Genomic DNA, 11,805 nt, shown 5'->3' with positions numbered 1-11,805 from the left:
ACTTGAAATAAATGTAGGTACTATAAAATGCAATAATTTGAGGAAAAAATTTTTTATCTAATAAATATAATAAATTAAAAGTAATTAATTGTATATTTATATATTATATTCAATATAGACACCTATTCGCTATTAGTTATCAGCTACTAGCAACAGCATAATGCATTAATACATACACCATTATGTATATTATGTTGTATACATAATTTATAAATTGTTGTTTCATAACTTTGACCAGTGGTGTACTGATGGAGGGGGTTTTGGGGATAACACTCTCCCCCCACCCGAAATGTAAATGTATGATATGTTTTGTTATGTACAGGTGTTAGGTCATACATATGAAAAAAATTTTAAATTAAAACCCCCCAAAATTCAGGTCTAAGTACGCCACAGACTATTATGAGTAGGTTAACTAGATCACTTGGCTTAAATACATAAATAAAAATTGCATACCTATGCAATTTATTGAAATATCCGGTGATACACGACTGCGGACGGATCTTATCAGGGCTACCTTTTTAATAACACGATTGCGGACGCCGGACGATTATACTTTAATGATGGACACCCAAAAATGACACGATTGCGGACACATGTTGCCAAATTTATAAATAATACTTCGATAATGTGGGAATATGGGAATTCTGAGCGTATTAAAATATTAAATGTAATTTGCAGTTAGAAATCATTTCTGTTAAATAGGTACTGCAGTAATAGCTGCGCACTCGTAGACCGTAGTTATAGTGTTCTATTATATAGTGTTTTTATCAAACTATGGAAAACTGTCAAAATAATTTATCAGAACGTGGTAAAGAGTTAATTCTACACAAAACAAATAAATATCGATTTAGACGACAGCGAAATGATGGTTTTGTAAAATTTATAATATATAAATTATTGTCTAATATCTTAAACCGCGTTGTAGTCGGTGCTCATTAGCCATTCAAACGATAGTCGATAAGCCTATCATTAAATTGATAATCGTTGGGCTCATTAGACTGCGTTGCACAACTTGGTAACGTTTCAATAAATTTCGTCCGGAGTCGTGTCATTTTTTGGGTGCAATATAAAACCTTTTGTCATACAGTGGTCGTCCGCAGTCGTGTTGCAAAAAAGGTAGAGCGTCCGCAATCGTGTTTCACCCGAAATATCGACATTTCTCAATAATGAATCTCTCGACATTTTAAAATCTTAGGTAGGTACCTATACCTATGGTTATATTAAAGAAACTATCAAAAAGGTGAATCTAGATTTTACTGATTTCCTGAAGATATTAATATTGCAGAAATCGAAAAAGAGCGATTTTAAGTTTTATTTTGTTTACACCTGTTCAACATTTCAACACATATTTTATACTCACTTTTGTCGATTCATGACAGCAGTTAACAGTATTGACACATTTATAACTAGTTTGTTTTGGTACTTAAAATTCAAATGAGCCATGACCGATATAATATATTGTATTCATCAACCGACAACAGTATTCCGTAAGTTTTAACTATTTAAATAGTATTAAAATAGGTAATGTATGTAAATAGTATTTATATAGGTATACTTGGTATATTTCTAAAGTTTTAAAGTTTGCCAACAATGCCAACACCATAATGATACAATTCTATATTGTCTATATTGACTATATTACTATAGTAATATAGCTATTAGTTATATTATTGAGTATAGGTATAGTACCTACCTATAATTTCGAATCAAAATTAAAATTAATAAATCATCAAACCTAATTAATGGTATTGTAGAAATATGTTGATATTGTTATGTGTATAATAGTACACTAAAAAGAAATTATTATAATTGTATTTGTTTTTATTAGATACCTAAGTAGTTTGGTATAATAAACGATTTAATTTGTAACATCCAAGTACAAGTTTAAAAACATATTAATGATGATTGATAATATAGGGATGGGATAATTTATCCCATCGGCCATCCCTATATTAGGATATATATATATATATATAACGATCAATGTTAAATATTCCTTCCTTAGCTCGCCATCAAGTTTCAGTAAAATTTCTTGACGTTTTCAAAAATGAATTAAATATGTAAAGTACGAGAGCAGTTATGAGAAATAATTATAATTTTTCCAAGTAGATAATATTTCCAAAAACATTGCATGTAGTTATCATAATTCATAATACCTTATATTATCATAGATATGCATATACCTGGTTTGAGGATAAATCGTTATCATTACGCGATTTGATACAAATTTAAAACTCAAACGCTCAAAACACTTTTCCTATAATGACGCTTCTAATTTTCTCTATAGCTATTTGAAGCAAAATTTATAGAAAACTTAGTGTTGAATTTTATAACCTTAAATATAAATACAAACAATATTATGAATTTTGAACTACAAAATAATTCGCAAATATTCATGGTTTTGACGAATTTTTGTCAATATTTGAAATTCAAATGCTAATAAAAATTTAATTTGAATTTCCAGTGGACATTTTTTTTGTGATAAAGATTGGCAAATTTGTAAGGAATCTTGTATTAAATTTTCAAATCTTAGATTTAAAAAGAAAATTTTTCATGAATTTCTAGCTTAAAACAATTTGCGAATTTTTGTGCCATGTTTACGTATTTTGTAAAAATTCAAAATTTGAATGCTTATAAAAAAAAATTGTGACTATGAATTTATAATAAATAAATTTATAATTTATTTTATTTTTCAACTGCTATTGTAACAATATGTTAAGAGCCTTGTATTAAATTTTCAAGATTTTCTACTCAAAAAAAAAATTTTTATCGATTTTAATTTAAAAAAAACTAATAATGATCGAAAATTGCATATACCTATGAATAGTTCAACTTAAATCAAAAAATTTTGAAAATTTCATGGTGGATAGAATATACTTTTATAAACATTCGGTGAAAATTTCATGTATCAATGGTCATTTGTTTTAAAGTTACATCAAAAATCAAAATCGATTTTATCGAAAACTGACTGTACGTAAAATTTTCTGTTTTCCCTTAATTTTTAGTTTGTTTATCCCGATTATTTAGAAAAATATTGAACATTTTCCAGTTTTAACCCCCGAAAGTACCAACTAGATTCACTTTCTGATCGAACGAGGTACTGAAGTCAAAAATCGAAGCACTTTTACTCCCCCAAAGGCCAAAACGTGATGACAAACACAAAAAAAAAATATTCATGGTTTTGACGAATTTTTGTCAATATTTGAACTTCAAATGCTAATAAAAAAAAAATTGTGCCTATATATTCTTATAATTTTTTAATCACTATAAGAATAACTTATGAGAAACTTTGTATTAAATTTTCAAGTATTTTGATAGAGCCAAAAAAGTTTTGTCGTCACTTCAAAAAAAAATTTTCAGAAAAATTGAAAATTTCATTTGTCTATAAATATCTAAAAAAAAGTCAAAATATTTCGAAATTTAAATCATGTAAATGAAATGCCATATAAAAAATTGATTTGGTCGAAAACTGGTTTTGCGTAAAAATTTCCGTTTTTCTGTCATTTTTTTTTTTTTTGGTTTTCTTGATTTTTTTGAAAACTGTTGGAAAATGTTTACTTTTGACCTCTATAATGCACCAAGGATATTCACTTTTACATCGGAAACCACCCACAAAGTTTGAAATTGAAGCATTATTTCGACTAGTTATGCTGTACACAGACACACAAAAAAAAACACAAATCATTGTAAAATCAATACATTCATCACTTCGTTCAGAATCTAAAATAATTTAAATACTTATAAAAAAAAAACTATTATCTCAACATTAATGAAAATATTTTACTGGAAAAATGTATGTCGATTTACGTAATCAAAAAAGTCAAGATTAGTCATTTATAAAATATAATTGATATTGATTAATATTATATTTTGGTTGATATTTTAACTTGAAGTTTAAAAACTATATTTAGTAAGATGGTTGTTTTATTAGTTAGCACACTCGTATAATAGTTAAAATATTAATATTGGTATTAATTATTATAGCCATCGAGGGTACATTAAACTTTAATTAATAATAATTTATAAATATCATTGGTAATAAATTGTAAAATTTTACCACGACGCGTGATTTTAGTTTATAAATGAAATTACGTAACTCATTATAAATTCGTATCACTCTCACTTATTTATTTATAATATAATAAACGCGTCACAAAGGTACTCATACACGTAGACGTCGTACACATAATACCTATATAATACGAGTTATACGTCCTAGTAAATTCTATAGGCACACCGAAATGATTTCTTTTTAATAAATATAATAATAATACAATTATATGAATTATGAATGAAATAGGTACTTAATAATACTTAATAATAATATTATTATTTATTAGTTTATTACACTATTACGTTATCTTTCATTCATGAGCATCTACTCACACCGGAACTAGGTATTTGTAATATTCTAGGCATCTGACATCCGTGTCTTATTGCGAGTATTAATATGGGTACCTACGTGTATATTCTTCATTCGTTCACTCTATGGTATAATACAGTAGTAATAGAAGTCACGGGTTACAATATCCGGTCAGATGTAATCGGAATAGAAGAGAAAGTGAATTTTTGTTTATTTATGTAAGTCATTCATGTTGGATGTGTATACGTCATATATGATGAGTAAACACTCGTCCACATAACGTCTTGACTTATATTTTACGATGTAGATGGGTTATTTAAAGTTGGTACCAAAGAACTGTAATCAATGGAAACCTTACTACCTTATAGAAGAATCCCATAGACGCGTAAGTAGCTGTCAATTTCCGTCCTCCCACACTTTTTACAATTTGTTTTTGTTTTTAAAGTGAATTTTTCTTAACTTTTCTGATTAGCTACATACATATCAATACAAATTATAAATTATATAATGATTAATGTGTGTAAAATGTACATATTAATTACTAATAATAAATAAAATGACTTAAATGGTCATTTAATAGATTTATATTTATTATATTTTGTTGTTTTATTAATAATGAGTGATTAAAATTGTTTATCCACAACCATTTAAGGAGAATTTTTACACGCATGTATTGTCGCCGTCTAACTATAAACTGTAACATGGAACATTTTCGTTCAGAACAATCCAATTTACTTTGTTTTAGAGACTCAGAGTAATATTGTAAATTGTTATTTAATCTGTTATTAGATTTAAAAGTAATAATAGATATTATAATAATACAATCAATAGGCAATAAGCATATAGGACCAGTTTGATTTATTTTTATATTTTGATTTTATAACAGAGTTGTCTACATGGTACTTGCCTGATCAATAATAGTAATGTGCATTTACAGAAATACAGATTCCAACTAAAACTATAACTCAAAAAACGAATGTCACAACACTCATAACAGCCCACCAAAAATCAAATTTTTATTGTCAAATTAACAGCACTTTTTCTTCCATGAATTAGTACATGAGTATTAATAATAATATTGTGGCATAAATTCATGCTTATCGTGATATCCAATGTTGATATTATATATATATATATATCTGATGTTATCATTCTGTTATCAATTATTATTATTATTAATTTTAATATATCAATCTAATCTTACATTATTAAAGTACCTATATAAAATTATTCCGATTTCGAAAAAAACATTCAAAAAATAATCAACACTCGATCTGTCAAGCTGTATAAAATTTAATAATTGTTAGTTGGACCATAATCAAGACATTTTCCCTGGTAAGAACAACGATCATCGATAAAAATATCACATTATTAATGTAGCATTCATACCATTGTCATAAATTCCACACAGGTGACTAATAATATTTTTACTATTGTTTATATGTTTATAAATCTAGCTCTCAGAAATATGTACAAAAAACCATCTAGTCCTTTATATGCCAATGTTTCTGGAGTAAAGTACAAGAGTGAAGAGTTGACTCCCCAGAATGAACCCACTTACTACAATACAGTAACAAAAATAATGCCACAACCTTCTCAGGGCATTTATAGCAATGTGAACTACCATGAAAAGTCCAACAACATATATTCTAACATTGCTGAAACGAGCAAACCAGCTTATAAAAATACTCAATATCCATTATATGACAATCTAAAACCATTAGGTTTGTTCACACTTATTTATACATTATTTTAATTTAATTTTGATTATTTATTATATTTATTTAAAGTAGCTAAAGATAACATACATTGCCCTCCATCTCCAGTGAGTTCAAGTTACTCTGAACTTCAAAAAGCAGTTAGTTACGAAGATGATGCTAAAGATTTTGATAATTCTTCTTCTCAAGTAAGTAGACAACAGGGCAGGTGTCCCTGCATTAATTATTTTTTTTTATTTAAGTTGTAATATTTCACTTCTCTTAGGCATCAAAAATGTATGAATCAATCTATGAGCCTATTAATGCTGTCCGTCCACCTAGTGAATTATCATCAACATATTCAATGAGCAGTCTTTCACAATCCATTACTACTCGTGAACATGAAACCGAAGTTGATTCTTTAACTGATCTCCTTGTAAATTCAATGTCTGTCAATGATGGTAAAAAAAGTTCGGACAGTAATGCAAGCTCTTTAGATTGTAAGTATCTTTAATAGTTTTATAATTTATAATAATTAATATTATTATTTACATTCAAGAGTTAATAATGTCAATTATTATTAAAAATAACCATTTTATTATTTATATTAAGGGAATTGTACTAAATGCAATGAAAAAGTAATGGAAGAAGGTCTTGGCTGCACAGCCATGGGTAATATTTATCATATAAAATGTTTTACCTGTACCCATTGTGGAGATCAATTAGAAGGAAAACCATTTTATCACATTGATAACAAACCATATTGTGAAGAGGGTTATTTGGTAAGTGTTAATAATTAATTATTTAATAATAAGCTGTACAGTCAAAATTATTATTTTTTTTTTAATATAATGTATAATGCTATATAATGTAATATCTTATAATATTTTATATTAATTTAATATTGAAGGATAACCTCTGAAATATAAATTATTTTCAACAAATCGTTGTAAGATTCATTTTTAATTTGTTAAATATGATAAATAAATATTTTAACATTTCGTTTATTGCCCCCTAGTATAAAAAATAAATCAACATTTATCAGAAATTTATAATTGTATAAAAATAAATTATGAGAAATATTTTTAACAAAAGAAATCTACTAGGTAATGATTTCTGACTATTTGTATGAGTCGATTCAGACATTCAGTGTTACAATATTTTTAGTTTTATTAGGTATAACAATTAATAATTGCACACAAGGGTACCTATACTTTCATATCTAAATAAACAGCTTATTAAGATGTATATATTGAAACAAATTAATATTTTTAGTATAATTAATAATTGATCTGAATTTTTATTTTTCTTAATGTTTTAAATTTTACATTCTACAATTTTTTGAGAAATAGTATTTTTTATTTACTGTCATGGTAGGTATTAATGTATTATTATATCTAAGTAAAATATATGTATACAATTAAAATATAATAAATATATTTGAAAACAATTGAAACAAATATTTTCACATTCAATTTGTATTGTATTCAGGATACATTGGAAAAATGTTCTGTTTGTCAAATACCAATTTTGGATAGAATCCTAAGAGCAACTGGACGTCCTTATCATCCACATTGTTTCCGATGTATTGTATGCTCTACATTATTGGATGGCATACCCTTCACTATAGACGCAGCCAATCAAATTTATTGTATTGATGACTTTCACAAGTAAGGCATCTTGTAAAATATGCAAACATAAAATATATTAAATAGTCATAACTATAAAGATAAATGAATATTCATTAAGTGGGCAGATAGGTGGGTCTTTGGAATTGTTTGAACAATAAAAGAAAAGTAGTAGTAAATAAGTAAAAGTTTTATTGTATAAAATGATAATTGATTATGAATTGAAAAATAAATATCATTTTCTATTAATATTATTTTGATTAAAAAAAAATATACATAGATATTATTATACAAACTGATTACATAAAATATAACCAATTAATGTCGATGACAAAATTCAACTACTAAATTAAATTATTTGATGATGTCACTATTTTTTTTATTATCATTAATTTCTGTAAGAAAATTAAATAGTTGAATAATAAATGTATAAAAGTGGGTAAGCCGTGGATGTTGCTCTGCTGTACATTAGATTACAAGTGGGTTACTGTAATGGATGAAATTAAATTTGAATCAAATGATATTAAATCATTGTATACAAAAAGCAATTTTGAGCGGAAATGGTTTATCTGTCTAGGATATAAAATAGATTATTAATACTTATTAAAATATTTGACTTTCCGGTGTGAATTTTTTTTTTTTTTGTTCATTTATATCAAACACTCATAAAAATTTAATTTGACTTCCTGGTAGACATTACTTTTTTGATAAAGGTTACAAACTTATAAGGAATCTTGTATTAAATTTTTAAATCTTAGATTTAAAAAGAAAATTTTTTATGAATTTCTAGCTTAAAATAATTTGTGAATTTTCGTGATTTTTACGTATTTTGTCAAAATTCAAATTTTGAATGCTTATAAAAAAATTGCGACTATGTATTTATTTTATTTTTCAACTGCTATTGTAACAATATGTTTGGAGCCTTATATTAAATTTTCAAGCTTTTCTACCTAATAAATTAATTTTTATCAATATTAATTTAAAAAAAACTTATAATGATCGAAAATTGCATATGCCCATTAATAGTTAAACTTAAGTCGACATTTTTTGAAAATTGCATGGTAGATAGAATATACTTATATAGATATTTGATGAATATGTCATGTATCTATGGTCATTTGTTTTAAAGTTGCATCAAAAACAAAATCGATTTTGTCGAAAATTGTATGCAAAAATTCTTGTTTTTCCCTTAATTTTTAATTTGTTTATCCCCATTATTAAGAAAAATATTGGGAATTTTTACTTTTGATCCCCATAGTACCAACTAGATTCCCTTTCTGATCTAATAAGGTACTGAACTTCAGTACCTTATTACTGCCTGAAGTCAAAAATCGAAGAATTTTTATTGCCCCAAAACGTGATGACAGACACGAAAAAAAACACACATCATGGTTAGGTTATGTATATAAAATGTTAAATATTTATTACCGTTACTTTTAAATACCTGCATTTATAAGCATTAAAAAATATTTAATATTACTTTAAAAGTTTAAACACAATTATTTTTTCTATAGGAAATTTGCTCCTAAATGCAGTGTATGCCAATTCCCTATTATGCCAGAAGTTGGTCAAGATGAAACAGTAAGATTTGTTGCATTGGACCGAAGCTTCCATGTACAATGTTACAGATGTGAAGTCAGTTAAAAAATATCTTATATTATTTTTAATTCAGTTTTATTTTATTTTCCATAAATTTGTCAATTTATTTTTCTAGGATTGTGATACCTTATTAGGATCAGAAGCTGAAGGTAGAGGTTGTTATCCATTAGATGATCATGTGTTGTGCAAAAGTTGTAATGCTAAAAGAGTCCAAGCTTTAACATCAACTATGATCACTGAACTTTAAATAACGTTATACTCTATTCCAAATAAAAGCTCACCATGAGACAGACAAAAACCAATTAAAATTCCATTTTAGACAATTTCTGGGATATGCATGACAGTAGGCGATCACAGAGAATTTAGACATTGGTTTGGAGGATTTGAACTTTGTTTCAAGACTCATTTGTATGCACCACAATGGTATGCTCTTATTTGGAATAAAGAATATGTCGAGACTTCACAAGTTAGTATTTTTCTTTTAATAATATTAATAAATAGTTATTAAATAAAATATTAATCACTTATAAAATTTAATAAAACAAATACGTTATTAATTCAGGGCATTTGCATATCAATCTTGCTAAGTTGTATTTAATGCTAGATATAGAAATATATCTCAAGTTAACTTTGTTAAGTATGTTAAGTTGTATTTTGCATATTTATAAATAAATTTATGGTCATTTTTACAACATCAAATGATTAAAAATAGGAATGGATAATAATTTTAGCTGTTTCAAAAATTGCTTATGAATATTATTGAATATTTTACCAGTTTGTAATGCATAAGTGCAGTCATTTTTTATAGCATGAACTTACAAGCTCTGGTTATATAAGATATAAATTCATACTATAGAACAATAAATTACTAGTATTAATTGTTTATTGTATATTTTTTTTTACAGATTCCTAACTTGGATTAAGCAATCAAATACATGAAATTGACTACCAAAGTTAATAATTGTGTACTTTATTTGCGAGTCAAATTATAGTTATTAAAACATCAAAACCATTTTATTTATCCATAATATTATTATAATCATTTTTTGTGATGTAATTTGTGCATTTATAGTAGCTTTTGAAAAACTTTTGATAAATTAGTTCATGGTATTTACACTTGCAGTTAAGATGTTAGTGTTATTAAAATATTTTAGAACTCTTATTACTACAATTATTGTATAATTCCTTCTTTTTCTAACTTTTATATTTTTTTTAAATATTTTTTTTTACTCTATCAATATTAGCCATTATATATTGTAATAATTGTCATTCCATAATACTGTTATAGTAAAACTTTTATGTTTTAAGATTGTTCCAGTTGTTGACCACATTCTTTGCTAGTCTATTACTGATAGTAATTTTGTAATCTAATTCTCAGATTTTTAAATTATATTATACTTATTACTCATAGTTATATTAATTTTAAAATGAAAACTTTTTTTAAGTTTAAATAATCATACCAATAATATAATAAATTTTATATTAGTGTATTAATAAATATATTTAACATACTTGTTAATTTAGTCAATTGTATATGTCTTATTGCATTATCCATTTATATTAGATTATTAATTAATGCATTTGAAGTGATATATCTAATTGCTATTATTGATAATATTATTCTCTCATTAATTATATCTATTAAATTCTAATGTATACTAAAATATATGTAGCCTAGAAAGTAATATAATAGCTATTGAAATAAACATTAATTAACCTGCAGAGGATTATGTGTTTTGTATTTTTCACAAATATTAGGCATTTAAAAAAAATTGTTTTTTGATTGTAATATTATTAACTATATTATTAATATATTAACTCTAGTACTGATTTGTGAGCCCCCCCCCCCCCGATCCAAAAACAAAATGTCCTTAAAATTGATTAAGATATTATTAAAATAAAAACTAATTACAAAATGTTTAATCATCAGGCTTTACTAAATATCATGCATTTTTCATGGTTTTTAATTTAAATAAGTCATTTATCAGAATATTTATTATGTGTGACTTCCTGATAAGTACTATAGTCTATAATGATAGGTATAGTATTATGGCACCAGTGCACCACTACCACTAGGTAGTAGGTACTGCTGTAAATATCATGATTTATAAAAAAAAATTTCAACACTCGTTGGGTTAAAAATCACTATTTTACAATATTATTTGTCATGAGTAAATAAATAAACACAATACCTACACATCTAAATTAAATTATAAACAATTCCACGTATTGTTATTGGATAGGTACATTAGTGTGTTGAATGCTTATAATGTACCAGCATTGTCTATAAGTTATAGTGTTGGCCGTTAGAATTAAATAGGTACTTTTTTATCTAGATAAAGATAAAGATAACAGGACAAAAATGTATCTAGAAAAAGATAAAAGATAAATACATTACTATCTAGATAAAAAAGAAGAAATATTTTTAACACATTAAAATCCAAAACATTTTAAGAGTACCTACACCTTTGATACTACTTAGTACTTCAATATTACATTAACACCCGCTATAAGTGTA

The 11,805-nt window shown here is 25.7% G+C and overlaps 1 protein-coding gene across 2 annotated transcripts; it reads left to right on the top strand.

Annotated features, from left to right (window-relative positions):
- Nucleotides 1-5,537: 5,537 nt before the first annotated feature.
- Zyx (lipoma-preferred partner zyxin) lies at nucleotides 5,538-11,210 on the top strand. Of its 2 annotated transcripts, none has more exons than XM_089220892.1 (9): nucleotides 5,538-5,698; nucleotides 5,821-6,087; nucleotides 6,157-6,269; nucleotides 6,347-6,560; nucleotides 6,673-6,842; nucleotides 7,552-7,730; nucleotides 9,203-9,323; nucleotides 9,403-9,753; nucleotides 10,193-11,210. In XM_089220892.1, the coding sequence occupies exons 2-8, from the start codon at nucleotides 5,832-5,834 to the stop codon at nucleotides 9,532-9,534; spliced, it is 1,185 nt and encodes a 394-aa protein (XP_089077018.1). In that variant the 5' UTR covers nucleotides 5,538-5,698; nucleotides 5,821-5,831; the 3' UTR covers nucleotides 9,535-9,753; nucleotides 10,193-11,210. The 2 variants fall into 2 exon arrangements, with proteins under 2 accessions (XP_089077018.1, XP_089077017.1); XM_089220891.1 differs by having other exon boundaries at nucleotides 6,154-6,269.
- The last annotated feature ends 595 nt before the right edge of the window (nucleotides 11,211-11,805 follow it).

Source organism: Diuraphis noxia, unplaced genomic scaffold (assembly GCF_037042655.1).
Source record: "Diuraphis noxia isolate RWA-SAM2 unplaced genomic scaffold, SU_Dnox_SAM2 contig0002, whole genome shotgun sequence".
Classification (NCBI taxonomy): Eukaryota; Metazoa; Arthropoda; class Insecta; order Hemiptera; family Aphididae; genus Diuraphis; species Diuraphis noxia.
This window is presented reverse-complemented; position numbering and strand designations above follow the sequence as displayed.

Coding starts and splice junctions, on each gene's coding strand:
- Zyx (XM_089220891.1), top strand. CDS start 5,832: ATGTACAAAAAACCATCTAGTCCTTTATATGCCAATGTTTCTGGAGTA. Junction 6,561..6,672: donor TAATGCAAGCTCTTTAGATT/GTAAGTATCTTT, acceptor ATTTATATTAAG/GGAATTGTACTAAATGCAAT. Junction 9,324..9,402: donor TACAATGTTACAGATGTGAA/GTCAGTTAAAAA, acceptor TTATTTTTCTAG/GATTGTGATACCTTATTAGG.